General features: G+C 45.2%; 4 protein-coding genes across 4 annotated transcripts; all 4 read right to left on the reverse strand.

Moving 5' to 3' along the window:
• Positions 1 to 951: 951 nt before the first annotated feature.
• Positions 952 to 1533, reverse strand: JR316_0008456 (5'-deoxynucleotidase hdd1; the record flags this gene model as incomplete). Its single annotated transcript, XM_047894171.1, has 5 exons — positions 952 to 1016; positions 1105 to 1147; positions 1191 to 1324; positions 1376 to 1419; positions 1484 to 1533. 5 exons carry the CDS (start codon positions 1531 to 1533, stop codon positions 952 to 954), a joined length of 336 nt encoding a protein of 111 aa, XP_047747486.1.
• Positions 1534 to 7575: 6042 nt separating this feature from the next.
• JR316_0008457 (Kinesin-like protein klpA) lies at positions 7576 to 10123 on the reverse strand (the record flags this gene model as incomplete). The annotated part of the gene is made up of 7 exons (XM_047894172.1): positions 7576 to 7626; positions 7690 to 7761; positions 7817 to 7864; positions 7918 to 8403; positions 8462 to 8575; positions 8637 to 8780; positions 8834 to 10123. The coding sequence occupies 7 exons, from the start codon at positions 10121 to 10123 to the stop codon at positions 7576 to 7578; spliced, it is 2205 nt and encodes a 734-aa protein (XP_047747487.1).
• A 6000-nt stretch (positions 10124 to 16123) lies between these two features.
• JR316_0008458 (uncharacterized protein) lies at positions 16124 to 16598 on the reverse strand (the record flags this gene model as incomplete). Its single annotated transcript, XM_047894173.1, has 4 exons — positions 16124 to 16158; positions 16222 to 16270; positions 16395 to 16447; positions 16499 to 16598. The coding sequence occupies 4 exons, from the start codon at positions 16596 to 16598 to the stop codon at positions 16124 to 16126; spliced, it is 237 nt and encodes a 78-aa protein (XP_047747488.1).
• An 866-nt stretch (positions 16599 to 17464) lies between these two features.
• Positions 17465 to 19636, reverse strand: JR316_0008459 (Ultraviolet-B receptor UVR8; the record flags this gene model as incomplete). The annotated part of the gene is made up of 4 exons (XM_047894174.1): positions 17465 to 18821; positions 19001 to 19019; positions 19058 to 19496; positions 19562 to 19636. The coding sequence occupies 4 exons, from the start codon at positions 19634 to 19636 to the stop codon at positions 17465 to 17467; spliced, it is 1890 nt and encodes a 629-aa protein (XP_047747489.1).
• Positions 19637 to 21031: the final 1395 nt, after the last annotated feature.

Consider the following 21031-nt stretch of genomic DNA (forward strand, 5'->3'; position numbering starts at 1 on the left):
TTCTAGAGGCAGGAAACGGGAATTTGAATCTCTAGGTCAGTTTGAATCCCAATGATCACGTTAGTAACTCTCCCCAAAAATTGAAAGTAACTCGGTCAATGGTCCGGTCAACAGTCCTAGACAATTGTCACTAGTCACTAGTCATCGATCCCTTAGATTAAACCCAATCCCAATTTGCACATTCCCACCCCCATCCCATACCCATCCCATACCCATCCCCTTGAGTTCCCAACCTCCAACCTCCCATCCGCAGTCCGCAATCTGCAAATCCCCACTCAACATTTCTCGCAGTCAACCATTAAAAGTAAACCAACCTTGAAATTAACCGCCTGGCAATCTCGAGCTAAGTAAAACCCGCCTCGGACTTCGAACGAGTCGGAACGTGTATTTACTAGTAACTATACTATAGCACGGCGCGTGTGTGTGCGTACGCAGTGCAGTGCCGTGCAGTGCCGTGCAATGGCTGCTATAATGCTAAGTATGTTAGTAACAGTAACATCAACAGTAATAGTCTTCTGTGTCTCCCATTACCCGTTACATGACCCCCACCCCAAAGCCCTTGAAACGCTGAGGCTCCCGGGCCCTTGATATGCCCAATTCCAACCATCCACGCATGTGCGCGCGCGTCTTCTAGGTCGGACGTCGCAGTGGTACATAGACGCCGCCACAGCGTCAGTGTATTGTACACGCACGTGCGTGCGCCGCTGGGACATGACCAGGGCGCCGCGCCGCGCCGTCGCCACCGTTCGAAGTTCGAAGTTCGTGCGCATTCACCACATTCCGGAATCCGTGACCCCCATTTGCCCGTAAGTAATTAGGTAGAAAAGCAGTTTTTAGATCAGGATTACTAATTAGAACCCCATTCTGGTACTTGAACTTTAGGGTGTTGAATTTTCGGTATACTGCTATTGACAGGGAGAACGGTTGTAGACTTGCGCCGTGATTTTTTGCTCATACTCTAGAGTTAGATGGGAGGGTACCGGATTTGCGATAGAAGATGTCGATGGGAGCAGGGTCTGCCTACCTTATGAAGTCATTTCAAATCGATCAAGATCTATAAAGGAGATGAACAAATATTCGACGTAGAAATACAATGAGATTTACCTTTGACGAATTTAGCTTCAGGAGATTGTCCGTCTTCGTACTGCTGGAGGTGCAAGTCGTCGTTGTGTGAAAATCCAAACACGCACCATCCAGAGAGCGTCGATTTTCTGCACAGCTGGGCTATTTTGAATCATGTCGTGCACGATGTTGTGCATAGCGTCGGATTCTAGTCTGTGCTTTTCCTCCTTTGGTATTCCTTCTCTCGGTGGGATATCGCCAACTGCGTGTCTTCGATTCATGTGTCTTAGTCTACGCTGCGGATATGACATACCTTGCGCTTCAGCAAGATCATGCACCAGTGCCATCATCACACATCTATCAGGCAAGATTCGAGAAATACGGAACCGTTCGTCATCGAGTTATGGGTCACTTCACCGACTTGGAGATCTCTAGTTTCGAGTCCTCCGACAGCACTGCGAGCGTGGCCATGCGACACATGTGGTCTGAAATACTGGACTCGCCAATTTAGCAGATGAATACGACGTGGATACGATTTCTACCTCTCTGGATTCGGAATCTATAGCAACACATCGATGTCAACACGTTGAAAAAAGTGAATTGACACATACCTCGTTGTCCACCCATCCGGTTCTCTTCTGAGTTTGCCTCGAACACGTGGATGCCAATTTTATTGATCCAAAGCGATTAAAAAAGTCAGACCTTGAGTCTCTCCAGGAGATTTACAAAAACCAGTTTATCTTTGAGAGTATCACCAGTAGGTGTGTATAATGGAGGAAATACACGTTTAGACGGCGTCGACATGAAGATCGTGAACGAGGTAAAGGTTCAAAACGTGCCCTTGATCTCGGCTGCAGATGTTCGGCAGAACTCCGTCGGAGAATGAAATCGCGGTCAAAAATCTTAACGAAAACCTTTGCAAATCTAACCAATCAAATGTTACAAAAATTTTAAAACCGAATTTGAGCTTCTTTTAACAGTACCATCTGCATCGAAGTAGAGATTGTGCGCTATGTTATAATGGATGAGGACAAGAAAACAATTCTCGTGCCGGTTTGTTTGCTTTGCCTGAACTTGCCAAGCAAGATCGGCTGCGGGACTCGGACAAATCCGATGCCACGCAACCCTCTTTGCGCCACTCCGATGTTGACTTCGGTTTCCCAGCCCCCAAAGCTTTGTGGATCGTAGAAGGGAAACTATGCCCTTCATTTCCTTCAGTATACTCTACATCAAACGCTTCTACCGTGCTCCAACAATGAATGTAGAGGCAGTTCGACTTTATCTTTACAGCTCTTCACACAAGCGCCCACAACTCGTATGGATCTCTAAATTTGGCTCTCTAGTTGTCAGCTGGACTTTTGTTCTGGACGCCGAAGCTGATTGAAAATTTTAAGGAAGGCTGATCGCTCCTATCTCGCTGCCTTTACTGGATCCTCGGGTGTGTTTTTCCTATTCGTCATTTTTCAACAATCGATGTGTCTTGTTCTGTCCATGACTAGTGGCGATCTCCCATCCAACTTTCATTAACCCTCGATAGGAAACCAGATAGGGATTCGGGGATTATCTGATTCCCGGAAATACTGCGATGTTGACGTCCCATGATGTTCCAGGCAGCTCCGAATTCCCATCCCTAGGATAGTGTACACACACATACGCGCCTCGTGGCACACATACGCACAGCACAGCGGCGTTTGGAACAAACATTGACATATCTTTCAGAAAAGTATAAAAGGCTTGTTCCCCTTGCCACCTCCCTTTCTTCACAACCACCACCATCCCGAGACGACGCGAACTTGGCTTGCGTTTGCTACACGCTACTGGACCAATGGAGGCAGCACCGATAACACTCGACCGACATCGGTCTTTATATCTATCGACGACGTCCTCTCAGTGGTTTTACAACGTCGCCTATATCACTGGCACTATAGATGGTCACCCGGCTCGATCAGGACTACAGATTAAACTGCCATATCGTGCTGGCCTTTGAATAAAAAAGTCTCTGCACCATGTCCTGCCTCGTGGCTAAAAGTGAGTTGCTTCTCTTAATCGTGCTTTCGACCTCACGCGTTGACACGTCCACATAGAAAAAATGGTTGCGGTGATTAAAAAAAAAAAGTACGTCGCACACATCATCCATAATTTGATTGATACTGAGGCCTTCCTTGCAGAAAAAAAAAAACAGATAGCACACCCATCACCCGCTACCCACAATACGCTGCGTCACTGACACTCGGGACACTTCGATATACTGACAAACCATCTCCAGGTCCGGGGCAGGAAGGGCCCGCACCGGATACAAGACCGATCTCAAGGGAGGCTGGCGCATACTGTAAAACCACCCGCGATGCAAGACTCAAGCCACCCGGCCAGTGAGCGCAACGTAGCTGCGTGGCGAGCTACCTGGGTTGACTACGTGGACTTCGGGGCACGCACAAACGTCATATCCCCCATTCCCATCGACGGGCGGGCGTGGGTGGATCCCTGCGTACAATGATGCTCATAGTTAACTACCTCTTGTCCCCTTGAGGGTTGGCCATTAGCGGTGCGGTGTGTCTCGAGGGCGATAAGGCAGATCAAAGGCGGTAGGTGACCTGGACACGATCGGTCTACTCGGGGCTGTCTGCAGCAGTTCCAGTTTCGCCTAGTGGGCCAGGCCCTGCTTAATGCCTCACTGTTCAGCTGGACGTCACAGAAGAACCGGACAGAAGACGACACCGGGGGTATGGTGCGAACCCGTGAAAAGAGAAATAAACAATAAACGTTAAACGATCGATTCCGCAATGACGCGCCGAACAACCAAAACGACGAAGAAAGGATTGAAGGATTATATACAGTATCTCACTTGTTTGCACTCTTACAGTGCAAACTTTTTTTTTTTTTTTTTTTTTTTTTTTTTAATAAACACACCTTCAAGAAAAATCTTTTCGCCCAAGTCCCTACTGAGTCTATTTTTCAAGCTTGACCGGAATTCTTGAGCACTCTGAAATTAACTTGAAGTTTCGATGCGCCGAACTAAGATATATTTCTTGATTTATTTAATATAATTAGCCTTTATATCACTTCAAGGAGTAACAGGCTGCAAAGTATAATTTTTTGCAGTCATAGCAGTTCGATAGCAGTTGGATTTCACAACGTGCAATCCACTCTCCCTCCACCTAAGCATCTGTATATTTTATAGTGGCACTATTAGAAGTGTTCGTATAAAATCTAATTAAATTTTCTTACGCTCCACCAACACCTTCAACAAAAGGTCCGCAGCAAGTATATCCACAAGGACCTATAAAGACTGTGTCAGATAGCAAGAAACCAGAATAATTCGACCAATCTTACATGCTGCACCCTAAATTACATGTTTTTGCAGAAGGTCAGCACCGTATAAATTAGTTCCTTGAGACGTACACTAGGTCCATTACCTATGATGAGAGAGAATCAGTTTCTGTCATGGCATTTTGAGATTTGGCGCAACACCCAATGCTTACAATGATATGGAGGACTACCAGTAGGAGGAACGCAGGTACGAACTTCAAGGGAGGTTGGTGAAGCCATGGTAAATGAACTGAACACAATAGACGAAGCGAAAATGAGGAAGAACTTCATTATGGCTCAGAGGCAAGATGGCTTGGCTGGTGTTTCTGACCAGCAAGTGCCATAGGAGCATTTAATTGACCTGCAAATCTAAGAATACCATCCAACTTGATGTGACTAAATATAAGGGCGCCAACTGAATGGACGGGTAAGAACAATAGGAATAGAACTCCATGATCTATCAAAGCCTATTGGATGGGTAAACAGTGCAACTCTCGGTGCTAAAAATCATCTCAATCATACCATTACATTCGGCTAACAGCGCGCGCGCTGTTGGAAGGATTCAATTTGGCTGTTAGTAAATAGGAATCAAAGGATACCCAGATTGATTTATAACATGATGCATTCTGTAGAATGACGAATACATTGCGTATGCACAAGCTGATTTATAACACGATGCAATCTGTAGAACGAGGAGTACATTGCGTATGCAAAGGCTAAGCCGCCATTCCTTCAAAGTGGACATACACCTGTTTTTCCTTTGTAGCATCTGTAAGCAGTAGACGGCAAATTAATTGTACACCAAAATCAGAGGACGAAAGTGTAAATTGACTCACGTTCCGCCTAAGGTAGCAGAGATGGGACCGCAGCAGCGATATCCACTTGGACCTTTAAAATCATTCGGTTAAACATTCAGTACACACCAAACAGCGGAGAGGGCGCGTCTCATACATGTCAGACCCTGAAACGATGGACATCATGGCTTTAGCAATGCATCCTCATGATATGACTCCAAACATACCGTTCCGTAGCCACCTACATAATAGTTTCTCGTCAGATGGTCGTGTTTTAAATAATTTCAATAGACGTACAATGGAAGGTGACGGTGGGTGAATCATCCTGCGGTGTGGGTGACCCAAGAACTTGCGACGCAAAAGCGAGGGAGATAACCATGGAGATGATAGAGAATTTCATGGTGATGGTCGATGTAAAGGCTAATACTCGTCAAAGACTGACAATTAATGTCAAGTATGGTACAAGTGTAGTCTTTGCCGCCGAATTTATACATCGGAGCGCTGGCACAGTATACATATTCCACGCTCAGGACGCTGATAAATTTTAGACAAAAAGGAGATCATTACTACCGGCGATGCGGTATTCAATCGACTTTAGCTCATGTTCCGAATCTGACGTACAAAGGTCAGGGAGTAGAATTAGCACTCAGCTAACGAGAGCGATCTCTACCATTTAATGTGCCTGTTTATATTTAAATCAGGGTCAAGCGTCAAAGTACCCTTTCCCTTTGAAATTATGATTTGCAGTCTCATCTGCGGACTTCTTTTGCTATGTACTCACTCGACATTTCATCCCAGGTAAAGAAGTTTATGCCTATTTCTCAACGAAAGATTCTATTGATAGAACGCCAACAGTAGCAAACTCCGAGTCTACGCCAAAGGTCAAATGTATGAAAAGTTATATTTTTGCATTTGTTGAATTTACACGAGATTTAACGCCTGCAAAGCTCCATCAAGTCATCTTTCAGCTTTCCAGATTTTGCATAGGCTGTATAACTGATTCATTCATCAGTCAAAGGGGACAAATTTCCCCATCCGGATAGCAGCTAGTGAAGTTTGAGTTAAGCAGACAAATTTGTCAGTACTGGAGCAAGGGAGTAGATCTTGTACATACGTCCCACCAGTTGTCGTAGAGATTGGGCCACAACATTGATATCCAATTGGACCTAAGAAGTAGGGGGTAAGCACCTTTCCGATAGGAATACATGCGGCAAAGGAAGCAACTTACAAGATGGGGACTACAACAACAAGTGGTAAGTTTACAAACATATTAGGAAGTTTACAAGTAAAATAGTAGACATACAGCAGCGGTGTCACCTTGGGGAATCCATGTAAGTATGCACGATCCAGTTGAAAATGCAATTCCCAAAGCTGCTCACAATGGTATACGGCCAAACCTTGGGTGACAAAATAAGTCACCGTGATTAAAGATGCAAAAAAGAAACGCATGGTTAAAATGGTTCTGATAGAGATTTGAGCTGGATGAAAATGCATTTTATAGCCTTTCACTCAGCGGTAAATTGAATGAGATATAATATTATAAATAGATCGCAGATAAAGCACCCCGCGCCTACTGAACGTGCAGGGCGTTTACGGCCTGCTCCACCACGAGCTTATGAGACAACTGAATGGAATGTTCACGAATCTATTAAATCTCCTTGATATATATCAGGCTCATGTTTTGGTATAAATCCCAATTTCGCATCACCTACCCAGTAACTATAGGTCACCAGCGTCTATTTTGAGACCATTTATGTTCACACTTGAATTTTTCAGCATACCATTTGTGGCCTCTCCATCGGTCCGTATACTATAGGTGGGATGTCCCATAAAGAACGCATAAATCGTTGTTTGTCGGCAATGTAAGCCGATGGAAGGACAATGGTCAGAGATGCCACCAGCGGTATGTGCTTGCACTTCGTGCAGATATGTCCGATTTCCGAAGTTGAGCGACTTATTTTTAACAAAGGATGATCCTCCCATTTCGCCGACGGTGAAAAATTGGACATAAATCAGTCACTCCTAATGCAAATGGCTGACAGTGCCATGTCTCTTGTCAGCGGGTAGAATATTCCCAGAGGCAAATCACGAAATTCCAGACACTTTCTCCGAAATTGACGGTGATTTGCAAAAGCCATAAAAAAGCGTTATGGTGTCGATAGAATAAATACAAGAGCATGAATACAGAGAGCTCCTAAACGCCATGTGTCATGTTAGATTCAACATAAACACATAAAAAACAGAAACAAAGATAAGGTTTCGCGCGTCGAGCGGAAAGAAAAGGTTAACTAGTCCGAAATTATGATGCACAGTAATGTACATGGGATACATACAACGCAGCTGCCGAAATGTTTCGATGGAGACCATTTCTCCGAAAATCAAAGTCATCATCATGCCGAGTTGAGGTGTAAGATCATGAAACACGGGTTTGCTTTTTCGCTGTCCCAATAGTCGTATTGTTAACCTGGGAAATGATACAGCTCGGATCAATAACAGAACGTATACCAAAATATTACAACCAACAAACCTTGGTAGCGAACCTCAGAGACGTAAGAGACTCCTGCAGATGAGCGGCCAGAGGCGATAGATTGAGAACCATCTATAAAAGGACGAAGACGTCAAATTTGAGCAAGGCGAGGTGCACAGTGACTAACCAGTGTCTTTGAATTACCACTCAAAGAATTTTGCAGGAGATATGTAAGCTTAAGCCACATCAGAACCATCATACACGCAAGACAAGACTCATTAGACATACCTTCGAATTCCTATATGGAATATGCTTATCGTTTCCTTTCTCTCCTTTCTCTCCCAATGCAGCAATCACATCCCCAAGAGCGCTCAAGCTCCTGTTGATATTCTGTGTCTCTCTCACCCGTTCCTTATCTGCTCCATTTGCGAAGCTTACATTCAGTCTCTCACTGCCTGCCAAATCCACCAAATTCAAGCTGCCTTCGCACTTCTCCCCGGTGCCTGGGCACCCATCCAAACCGACATTGACACCAGAGATACGCAGGGTGAAAACGGAATGTGAACGCGAGGAACGCTCGTTCATCAATGTAGCAGCCACGCTCCGTCGGGATTGCGCAACAGAGAGCAAAGTACGTACTTGCGAGGGAGAAGTGAGCGGGATGACTTCGACATCTGTTACGCGGGTTGACCCTGTTTTGGGGTCATGCTTGATTTCATGCTTCTTCTTGTCGAACTCGCCCTTGCCGAGGAGGTCGTTGATGGTTTCGTTATACTAAAGTATACATAAGAGAGGGGAAATGGCAGAAAATTAGATATGTTTATTGACTCACAATTTCGAGGAACTGTCCCTCGATAGAGTATTCCCAACCTCTACTCTTCATCTCGCTAGCGACACGGAACACTTGCTCCACTGCTCGGGGGATCATGCCCTGACTCGACTCGGTCTATCCAAAGGTAAGCTTGAGGTTAGACAGATACATACATTTACCAGTTGATTGTACGTACAGGACCACCTTCCATCGTGAAAGACTTCCCTGAACCCGTCTGCCCGTATGCAAAGATGCAAACATTATAACCATCGGTGCAACTCTGTGCTAATTGGGAGATTTCCTCGAAAACCTCAGCCTGCGTCGACTCAGGAGCAAAAACCTGGTTCAGAATGTCAGTAAAACTCGACATTGAGAAGTACAAAGAACACTTACTCGGTCAAAGCCAAAGTTGTAAACTTCCTTCCTCTCTTGACCAGTAGCGCTAGATGACGAAGAAGCAAGCACAATCTCTTTGTGATCGAGTTTATCAGGGAAACTCATATTGGCCTGAAGTTCCTCCTTCGCTTTTTCGAAGTCGACACTACCACCTTCAGACCCGTTACTAGACGACCCTGATGAGGAGAGTGTGTTGGAATAAGTAACGAGATCCGAGGGTAGCACAGGCCGGACACGACAGAAGACACGGATATTGCCCTTGAGTTCTTGCACCATATTGTGAAGTTTGCGGCGGACGAATTCGTTCTCCATTGCCTCCTTTTTTAGATCATCGACTTGCTTCTGCGCGGTTTCCAACTTGAGCGTCATCTCAGAAACCGTCCTAGCATATGCATCAATTTGGGACTGGAGAGCCATCGACTGGGCCTCGAGTGCATGGTTCTGAGTAGTAAGAGAAAGCTGAGCTGTTGATTGATGTGCAATTGTATTCTTCAGCGACGAAACTGTCTCCCTCTCCCTCTCCAGATCGCTCCTGCAAATTCGCAAGTCTTCGTTAACTTCGCGCAGTTCGCGATCGCGCTTCTTGATGTCCAGTTCAAGATCCATAACCTCCCTACTATGCTTCTTCTTTAGGTTCTCAATCTCATCCGATGCATGTACAAGCTCGCGACGCTGATTAAGTTCTTGTGTTTTGGCGTTCGCAAGCTCATTCGAAAGCGCTCGGTGATTCGCCTGCAGTTCCGCGACCTTATTTCGCTCTGCTTCCATCTCCGCTGCAAGTCTGGCCGCATCTGCTGCCCTTGCAGCCTCGATGGAAGTCAACTGCGATTGAAGGTCATTGAATCGTTTATCGTCTCCAGGGCGGATACCGACACCAGGCCTAGCAGATCCAGACCCGGAGGCTACCCGCCCGGCAGTGGCTCGGGTGGCAGTGGTGGGCCTAGCAGGCGGTTTGGCGCTTGTCGGAGGTGCACTAGTTCCTCGTGTCGATCGTGTTAAGATAGGTGCTCTTGGCTTTGTTAGTGGCTTCGGTACTGGTGCTGGTGCCCCGCGAGATGAAGTTAAGTTTGTCGCTGTCTTCGAAGGCTGCAGAGGCCTACTAGGCCTCACAGCACCAAAAGCTGGTAGTTTCCTGGGTTGATCCAGACTCTCCATCTCTTCATCCTCCTCCATGATGGCTTTTCGTTTGAGACTGGTTTGCGGTACTCTTGATGGTAGGGAGGGCCCGGCATCGTTGGAATGAGCTCTATCAGGAGACGAGCTCCGTAGGCGTGGTAGTCGTGACATACAGCAGACCGAATGAGTAGGGGTGCTGGGGGTTTCTCGCCGTTGCCGTCGTCGTCCAAGTTGTGTTCGTTGAATTTGGCCCCCACTCGAACACACAAACGCGTGTAGCACGTGATGGTGTTTATGGGGTGGATGACTAAGTACACCGCCACCATTGGACTACTGAGCAAGTCGTCCTATGTGGCGGTGTACTCAACTTCAGCTTCAACTTCAGATGCGAGCAAGATGCGATATACATGCTGAACACCATCGTTATCATACAGCTTGCGTAGAACATAGAAAAATGGCGTAGGAACGTGATTAACGTTTGAATGGTCAATTCTGGTATGGCATCTCATATTGCAAACACCACCAAAAACATTGACAGATATTTTGCTTCCTACACTTGGTTTGTGTACACATGGGCATTGAATTACTTCCTTTCCACTGTCCGCAAAATAACTCTACACATCCTTGGACGTATGCGCTCCAACCAGACATGGGCTTATGCAGGGCATGCAATTCCAGGCGTATTAATGCACCTAGGAAGAGATTCACGGTCAAAGAACATTTCTTATGGATTGTCGCAAACTTACTGTCCTCCTTCCGCCGAAACAGGTCCACAGCATCGGAAACCTGGAGGACCTATGTTTGTTCCCCATGAGCCCGAGAAATTTTTACTTTGACAATTGACTTCTTACATAGCTTAGCCTTCATTACGATGGTTAGGTTAAATTAGATGATTCACAGCAAAGAAGGTTCATACAACGAAAAGAACTACTCACATTGACACCAGTTTCTGTATTAACCTAATGTGAGTGATACTAATGTGCTCTTCTTCCGAGCATTCTACTCACCGATTAAGCTACAGTGTATAATACCAGACGTTGGAGTTGAGGTCATGGTCGAGTCCTGAGTTGGGCTTGCAGTAATGGAAGTAGATAACGTGTGTGTCGGGGTTTGGTGAATTTTATGATGGCCTCTAAAACGCTGCAGTCTAGCATTGCATCCTGCAATGAACAACGTAGATATGGCAAGGGAAATGAAGAGCTTCATAGCTACTCGAGTTATCGGTAGTGTGCTTTTAGTCGTATTAGTTTGGGGATTTGTCGCTCACTTTACTCTATTTAACTGAACAGTGAACGGGCTTATTATTCTGAGAAGGCAACCGGAGGGCAACTGATCCACGTCGAATCCACTGTACAACGACGTTGGAACATAATGAGTGAATGTGCGTTGTCCTCCGAAAAAACTCTGGTTTTCGTTCTTTGAAGTTCAGCGCTGCGTGAATGTCAGTCAAGTGTTCCAATGCGCAGCAAGTCGCTGGCCCCGCCAACATTACTTCTATTAGATCGTCGTAGAGAATCAAACTCTGCGCTTACCGAACGACAGTCGAATGTCAGGATCAATGAGACTATCAAGTTAAGTGGTTTTTCGGCCAGCACTTTGCTTCTGTAAAATGACGGACTTATTTATTGTTAACTTGCCCAACCGCACTTAATTTTGGAGGCATCGAAGTCGTTCAATGAACGTAATCATGAATCAGACGCGTCAACTTAAGATATATCGGAATGTGATTAATCCGCTGCGCATTGTTGGGTTTCTCGGGGCATGGCAAGTCCATGGTCTGAAGCTGCCGACTGATCTATTTTGAGGATACTCAGGATAGGCAATGGGCACTGTAGAACTTTGACGCACGATTGCAGCAAAATATTACCAATTGATGCGCGTACAGGATCTCCATATCTCGCCCATGCTCAACTGATGTGACTTGTTCATCTACTAATTAGTTGCTAACCATTTGCTTTTTCGCTCCGAAGACATCCGCGGTGTAGTGCGACGGGAACGCCGTGTAAATTCACCCGTCATTTCTGACATAATACCTTGGCAGGAACGTGCCTAGATGCTGTGAACGGCAACGGCCGTGAGGAAAACGTGGGTATCAAGTAAATAATCTGAACCAAGTACACCAAAAGAAAAGCCTGAATACACTCATGAAGCTCTCAGTGTAACTGTCTAAAGCAGAGGTAAGGTTATAGCTACTATCCGCATTTTCAACTAATTCCAAAATGTATCCATAATAAATTTCTTCCCACAGGAGGACCAGGACCCTTGTTTCCTTTTGAGCCGCTTTGGGCGCACTATGATTGTGATCATGTACAGCACCCATGACATCGACCAAGGTTTGTTTCCGACCAAGAGTCCAACCCTTATTTTTCCTGCTCCATTCTTGAGAAAGACCGTGGAGTAGGCCCATCGTCAGGTGTCGCGCCCTACCGTCGGACATTTATGATAATAATCGAATTGAGAACTTCCAAAGATCCTTGTAGGACGGTGCCAAGACCCTATTTGAGGGTACTTAAAGTGTTAGGCTGGTCTAGCTACTTACCAAACCAGCAGAGATACTCAATGGCCAGGTTCTTCTTGCTCTCCACCCTCATTCTCCTCGTCGCTCAAGGTCTTGCAATGCCAACGGCCGAAGAGAGGGACGACCCACCGGTGTATCACTGTAAGTCCTATTTTTATCCTGATCGCGATGAAACTGACGCCTTGTCGCTGCGCTATAGGTGCCAATGGCGTTGTAAGTTATTTAGGTGTAGATTCAAGTCGGATTTGAACCAGAGAAACTGACGTTGCTCGCTATTGTTACTTAGGACAACTGTAAGTGATTATAATTATCCTACATGGCAGGCACAATGATTTTAATCTACATTGCCTTTTTCCAGGTCCAGGACCTCAATGGACATGCTGTGGACCGATACTCCCAGATGTCGGCGGAATGTACGTGCCTTGACTGACTACTGCGAAATTAAGCCGATGATTGAATACTGGTATAATAGCTGTCGCAAATTGAAGCCGGGCCAAGTCTGCATCTTCTAACTGTTTGGTCACGAAGACGAGTCAGTTGACCAGAAAGGAAGGGGGGAGAAAACGTTTTACTATACCAATATGTTCTACTACATTCTGTCACGTTCTCCAATTGACGTGCCTGATATCCCTACCACACAAATATTACCCATGAACGTCGTTCAGTGTTAAGGCTGATCTGAGTGCCAAGCCGGCGTGCTCATTACCGCAATTGGTGACTATTTCCATTTATGAACACCCAAATAAGCGCCATTAGAGGCATGTTCCACATGGCTCGAGCTTTAATTGGACAGCTATGCGAAAAACATCCAAGGGGTTGAATCAAGAAAATGTTTAAGAGAAATCACTTCGAAAAACGAAAAATCTTGTCTTTTCAAGATTCGTGGCACAACGATGGATTCAGAAAGTCTTATGACTTGTAATGACTACGATAAACCATCCGGAAAACACATAATAGACCGAACATCGCCCTTTAGCAAGCCGTATTTAACGGGAGGCACCTAGAAAACGGGCGTTATTGATACATACACGATCGATCATGCTAAAAGACTCGCATCATATGAGTAGGAATCAAACCGCAACAATGCAGTTTCTTTGATCCACCTGGGGGATAAAATAGTAATGAGTCGGATGGCACACTATCTACTCAGCAAAAATGCGCGTTACATTCCTGAGAAATTAATGTCTTGAGTAAATAAACGTTCAACTAATCATAGATGGAACTTACAGCATTTGTGGTGCCTTGAGAATCACAGGTCCACATAAGTGTCAGTGAAGGGTAGGTGTCAAAATTTATTCGACATACAAATTTTGTTGAGCTGAGGGAATGGGCTGGGAAGGGCGAACACCGTGGAAATTGTTACTAATAGGGTGGCAACAGTGATGGCTTTGAACTGCATTGCGAGAAGATATGGTATCGTAGAACGACTAAATGACTAGATGACTAGAGGCTGCCAGGTAGAGTAGAGCTCTGTCAGAGAGAACGTCTAGGGTTAACTTATATACCTAAAGCTAACGCCAAGACTACTAGTAGGCTTGCTCCGAAACATTTGCCAATTGACTGGCGGTCAAGCCTTTCTACCCCCGTTCTACATTCGAATAAGCATCTAGCTCCAAATGTCTCCCAATATACCTTGCGCGATTCATCAATGACTACTCCTTCGCTTTTAGTTCTGGCCCGATCCCGTCTCAACTGGAACTATGCATCCGACGAGTGCAGAAATACCCTGAGCTAAATATAGCACCCGTCACCATGAAATCAAGAGAGGAATGTGTCGCTTCGGAGAAATGCGTCCTTTGATCATCGAATAGGAGTCTGATATTCTGTAGAGCGTCTAACAGTGTTTTTGATATAGCATCCCTTCAGTCATTTCACGGGGCGTAAAAACAAGTAATATGTTGTAGAAATTTTCCTAATTCATTAATAGCATGAATCATGAACTAGGTAATGGTAATATCATAGATATAACATTCTTATTAAACCCGTTTGATTATTCACGAGTCCTACGGTGTAAATCTCGTTAACTAAGGATCGCTTTAACGAATGCACAAAAGGCCCGGGGCGCGGCAGCTGAACGCGTGAGGTCAATATTTGAATTATTTAAGGTAACATGTAAGATAACTTACTATCCACCAAGTCCATCAGAGTTTCCGTAGGGTCCACAGCAGTTGTAAGTTTCGGGACCTAAGATATTGAGAGCATTGTCAGTTAGATTCATCACATCGCAATTGGTTGAACAATTGATTTACAGTCCTAAAATGAGACAAAACTGTGAGCAAGCAGCCAAATTTCTCGAAAATCTACTTACTGTTGCAGCAGTTGCAGGGTGGCCTAAAAGTTATCAAGCGGTTGGTCAGAGGTTGACATTCTACGCGGCATTCAATAAAATGACGTACAGCGATAAATGATTGGTCCGCCTTGAGGACTAGGGACTGCGAGAGCCTGTCCTGCAAAGAAAAGGGTAATGCTGGCTAGAAGAGTGAATTTCATGGTTGCTCCGAATACTGAGATGTCGATTGAGACTAGAATGCGCGCCGTTCTTATACCATTTCCTAGCCTACCTCTCTTCTAAAATAAGAAATTACTTGAACCCATTAAAACCATTTGGAGCTATTAAGCCGAAACATTGCAGCAATGAAAATATTTGGCTATGTGCGCCCAGGGCGGGAACGGAAATGGGTTTGGAAACTCCAAAATGGTCATTTCTAGACCGACGTATCTATTTTTATATCATGGTCGAGATGAATACGCGAATTTTGCTGCGACAAGAATCTCCGCATGAGAAACCGAATAACATTCTACGTTGAGCGAAGGACGTTTGATAGATGTCTCGTGCCTTGAAATTCAGGACCAACTCAAGACTCAGGACTGGAGAAATGAATCTCCTCTCGAACTCTTCACTGCAATATCTCATAGAAGGATGTCCCTGATCTAAAAATAGAACAGGGGCACTCTCTACCGAGTACGTGCCTTGTATGCGCCGGAACTCATTGGAGTCATCCCAAAATTGAAAACTACGCGATTAGTGGATTTGGCAATAGATTCATCCTCCTAAAGATCGTTGTCACTCAGGCAGTTCTGTAATACGTCACTGGGAATGAATATTCTCTGATTTAGCACCAAATAGAAAGTTGAATCATTAAACCAACTAGAGTCGGTTGCTGGTCGGTAGCGTTCTCCGGTATGGTAGAGAGACTAAGAGATGCAACCCAGTAATAACTAAGCTATCTAGTTACTAGCATGATGAGTTCCCCTTTGGCTCCGCTCTACAACTAAACACGGCCTTACAGGTTCCTCAGCCGAAACCGTCCCTCAGCATAGACGTGTATAGGTTCCTCCGGGTCGGATCATTAAGGGCTGGATTGAGTATGAGGGTGCTTCAGTCTTTGGTCTGGAGTGACTTGCTTGCATCTGGGCAATCGAGGCGGGCAGTATGAATTGGTTCCAATAATCTTTACATTCGATATTCAGTTTATTCGCGAATTATATATATCCTTCGATGGCAGTGGAATCAAAATCTGGACCCTGACATCAATCATTACATTTCCGTGATGAGAGCATTTGCTACCATTGTATTTGAAGGCTTGAATCGCTCAATAATAATAGTAATATAGTACTATGTATGTTAACGCCCGTGCTGCTCGTTCAAGCAATCAATGGACATAGTCCCGCTTCTCCTGCGTAGCAGCTATGGTACATTCCGGTCAATGAAACCGGTTCCAAATTTGCAATACTAGGAGAAATAGTTTACCTTCCGAATCCATTAATATAGGGACCGCAGCATCGATATCCGAAGGGGCCTAGGACAAATGTGTATCAGAACAGACTCAATTTTTTTAACATTGAACAACTTACATTTCTACAAAGATTACGGTGTGTACACATGTATTGAGCACACGGTATGACGAGATTCATAGAACTCACCAGTGTCGTGACCACACTAGAGCCTGGTATGGTAACTCCCGCAGGACCGGAACCTAACATGGAAATATTCAATTAAAAATCGATACTAGCTGAAATATTCTTACATTGATACCCTGAAGGTGTTCCTGGTTGAATAGTTGGACTGGCAAGCACTTGGGAGGTGAACACTACCGAGGTAGCTAGTAAAAGGGATGCAAACTTCATAGTGCAAGGGGTGAAAATTAAAAACGAGGTAGGTTGGGGAATCGGTTTAGTTAGCCCGCCTTTAATACCAAAACATAGGTCTGTGTTTCAATTAAAGCCATCTAGAGCACCTGCATGTCAAAATATTTTCCGACGTACATTCCAAAGTCTGCAGAGGTTGATCCAGATGTCGCGCAATCGGGACTACCCATTTACCTTTCCCCAACGGGTATGAGCGCTAGACGCCTCTTTCTGGACCGGATGCTGAAAATAACTTATCCTACCGATCCAAGGAACGACTGGTTGAACCAACAAGCGACATACACAAGGGTTTGAAATGACGCTTTAAGACATCAATGATGCTGTACTGGATAAAATGTAGTATTTTGAAAGCTTGCTGAATAAAAAATAGGCCAATTGGTGCAAAAGGGAGGTTCGGCTCTGCTTCTTTGATATAAACATTTTGGTAACATCCAGGGATTCCAGTTCCTTCATTCTAACAGAATAGTAGTGAAAAATCAGTGGTTGGTTCACAAAATGGATGGAAGAGCAGGCATTTTGATACCGCGCTTAAAAACTCATCGGTTCCCGCGATGTGGGCGTAGCGTCAATATTTTCGTTTGAACCACTTGTTCCTGAGTAAAACTTTGAACAAGCGTTCCTAATGGTGTACGGGCGAGTGATAGAAATGATTTTTTCTCGAAATAGACAATCGGAGTAACAATTGAGGAATGGATTTGTTGGCCTGCGCAGCAAACACAGCTGATGCTGATAGTTCCAGGAGGCACGGATTCCAAGATAGTCATCTCTATCATCAACGATATGTCAGAAAATTGAAGGAGGGTGACTTATATCACTTCGGACCTTGCTCGTTCAGATAATCCAACTCAACCATCCGCCTCAATTTGTCCGCAGACCCAACTGGTTCCCGAGCCTGCCCAGACACCGCAGATACTGGTCATACCAGGGGCGTCTATTTTGACAGGCAGGGGAACATCAACAGTGTGACCAAGACCCAGATTACCATGTTCGTTCCAACCCCAGCCCCATAGCTCCGGATGGAAGCCAGGATAAGAAATAACAGCGAGGACATGCTCGCTACCGCAGGCTAAGGAGACGGATGATTGTCGATGATCGACATTATCAGGGAACTTGACAATGCCACCTGCGTCATCTTCATGCGGAATCCACCCAAGCTGACTGCGAGAATTGCTTCCAGAAGATCGTATTACCCAAGTCCCGTCGTCTATAACAACGATGTAAGACCCGTTCCAGGTGCAGTGAATGCTTTGGACATCTGAAATATTTCGCTTTGCGACTTCGAATTGACCTTTTCGATCGGATCCAAGGCAAGAGAGTACTTTGGATTGGCGAAGAATGAGGGTATGATGAATACCGAGAGAACAGGATACAAAAACGGCACCCGAAACGTCGGCCACAACTCGTGGGGTAGACACAAACGAAGATCCTGTCGGAACTCCAAGTTGACCATGACGAGAAAGCCCCCATCCGACAAGTAACAACAAGGAGGTGGCCCGAACCTGTACAATGACATGACGTTGGCCAGTAGTTATTGAGAGAACCTCCATCTCTGCAGATGGTATAAGATGGGCAAGCGATACAATATGAAAAGCTTTGCCAGCATCCTTATCCACTCCGCCAACGCCCAAATCGCCGTAATCATCCGACCCAAAAGATACGATGACATCCGGATGACCTGCAGATGAGAGCACCGCATAGCTTGTTTCCCAAGTAGCTTCGACGAACTTGAGAGTGTAACCCTCGAGTCCTCCATCCTCCAAAACTAACTGAATCCTCTCGAAAGACTTGGAATTCCGAAAACCTGGGCCTAGCTGGCCTTTTCTTCCATCTCCACACCCCCATAATTCCCTACATCCATCGTGTCTTTCGAGGAGAACCAAAGTATGGTTGGCACCAGATGCAACGTTTAGAACTCGTGAAGTCCCAGATGGAAGCGAACCTCGGGTTGAACCTGAAAATGTGCATGGCTGAAGAGTATGAGCGTCATCAATATTGCCATGACCGAGTTGACCCTGTGCATTGGATCCTGAAGAAAAGAGTGAAAGCATAGCACATTTGCGTTGCAACGATTGGCTTTGTGATAGCACCCATGCACTAGGTTTTATGTACACTCGCTCACCACCTAATGTAACACTGATGGTGAAGTGGTTATCATGCTTGCCTTCCACGGTCACGTGAGCAAGCGGCAGGGGTTCGATTCCCCTTCAGTGTATTTTACTTTTAGTTTGTCAACTCGCATTCCACTGCGCCTGGAATTTATTTTGTGGCTGGTTTAAAAGCGATTCAAATAATACACAAACGGTATCGATACGACGAGTCTCTTTACCCAGCAACTATCAATAATTGATATTATATAGACGCTATGTAACCCAATAATTTACCAATCTAAGCCATTGTGAACTTCAACAAGATATTTGTATAAATGATAACTGACGTACCGGAGCTATCCTGTATTGGCAAAACATAGGCAACAATACCTTGATCGACCCATCCCAGAGCAATTAATTCATTATGTTCCCTTTCAATTGTCGTATACCAATGTCCAGAAGGTGAGGTGCGTGCAGCAGCATACAACGGCACGCTGCTGCATATTTGAGTGGGATAGACATATCCCACAATTGCCCAGCCTGGGCTTGAAGTAAGGGAAAAGACCACGTCGTTTACTGTGGGATCGTAGAATAGCGGGGCAGTTCCAAGTTGGCCTGCCGATGTCCATGCTCGGAAGGACGGTATTGTGCTTTGCCAGCCTGTGCCTAACACTTGCGCATTGACGAATTGTGCTTGTGTGTTGAATGTGTGTACGTTAGCGATATAGTTAAATCCTTTGTAGAAAGTAGAGGCAACGGATGGGTCGCCGCATGTTTGGGCAGAGCGAGCCTAGAAAAATGAACCAGATTCAGAAATGTAAATCGAAGATATAGAAAATGAACAGTGCAACTCACCTCGAATGACGATGCACTGAACACAACGTCGACACAGACCGAAAACAGCGCAAGTCTCAAAATATTGAATTTCATCGGCAGGACAGATTGGACGATAGAATGCGAAGGCGTTTGTTGGCTTTATATCATTGCTCATCACCACTGACGAGAATTAAACTTCACATGGCTTTAAGCCTGCTTGAATTGAAGCTTAAACGAATAACCCATGGGCAGAGTGAAAGTCGGAGCTTTGAGGTATCCGAAGCTATTCATCGTACTGAATGCTCAAGGAAGCCATTATTACTTGTATTCTAGACGACCTAGCGGCTCATTCCCGTCTCACGTACACGCGAACAGGCACAGATATTGACATAACTGAGTAGTTGCATTTACGAGTGAAGTGGCGACGTGTATCTGATTAGAAATATCTCGGCAATGAGCATGGGTCTGCAAGGATAACTACTCGGGAGTAGCACATACACTGAGAAAAGAGGAGTGAGGTACAGACAGCTTGCGACGGTTGATTGAAGATCTAGTACCACTCAATATCGAGCCCTTTCTGATCCGACGTAGTACATTTGATGAGACATATTTAGCTTCGCTGAGAAAGCGTTAGCCTACTGTCTTAGAGTGTGTAATTCTCCCGCAAGAGGAAACATGTGGGAGGAAGGAAAGAGAATACAAGAAGGCCCGAATATCTGAGTGTTTGAACCATTTTGAACCATATGACACTGAAAGGCGAGTAGCTAGCCATCAAGCTTGTCTTCACCTCGATACTCCATATCCCAGTTGAGGCTTAGGCACTTCCGTCCACAGAACAAAGACGCCAATTGAATCTTCAAAGCCATGTGGCAAAATATCTGCCATATATATTGCCTGGCCATTTCAAGATGCTGAGAAGCTAGGCGGGCGAGCTACGAAATTCGTTTTCCGTCAACCCGATAATGGAAAAGGTAATCGCCTTGCAGATAGATATTATTGCCTCGTAGAGCTGGCCAACAACCTCATTCCGCATATTGGCATTTTTGTCGATCCAAGCAGAGTCGCAGATTGAGCAAGTTCAATACCAGGCCAGTCGTCGGAGTCATGGACGCGTCCATCGAGTATGTCTGTGTAATGAAATTTCTTCGGATTAGCACATCGTCAAGAACGGACTGTGGCTTGAAGGAAGTCGGGGTGAAACGTTGAAGCGTTTAAACAAACGTTTGTGGGCAGAGCAGAGCAGTGTAGCTAAAGCTAAAGGCGAGGAGGAAAGCTCAGTCTAGTAGGATCATTGCGCACGGACCATAATCCCCGTGATGCCCGTCGTTTCAACCACTTCCTAACCGCAACAATGGCCTTGTTTTAGAAAATCTGGAAGATAGGTATGACTGACATCTAAAATATGGATCGATTTTTACTAAACTACAGTGTTAGGCTGGCTTAATATCATCATGAGACACTGTATACCTCTATCGTCATCCTCGACAAGTGGTGTTCAAGCAACAGACA

The sequence above is a fragment of the Psilocybe cubensis genome, chromosome 7 (genome assembly GCF_017499595.1).
Source record: "Psilocybe cubensis strain MGC-MH-2018 chromosome 7, whole genome shotgun sequence".
NCBI lineage: Eukaryota > Fungi > Basidiomycota > Agaricomycetes > Agaricales > Agrocybaceae > Psilocybe > Psilocybe cubensis.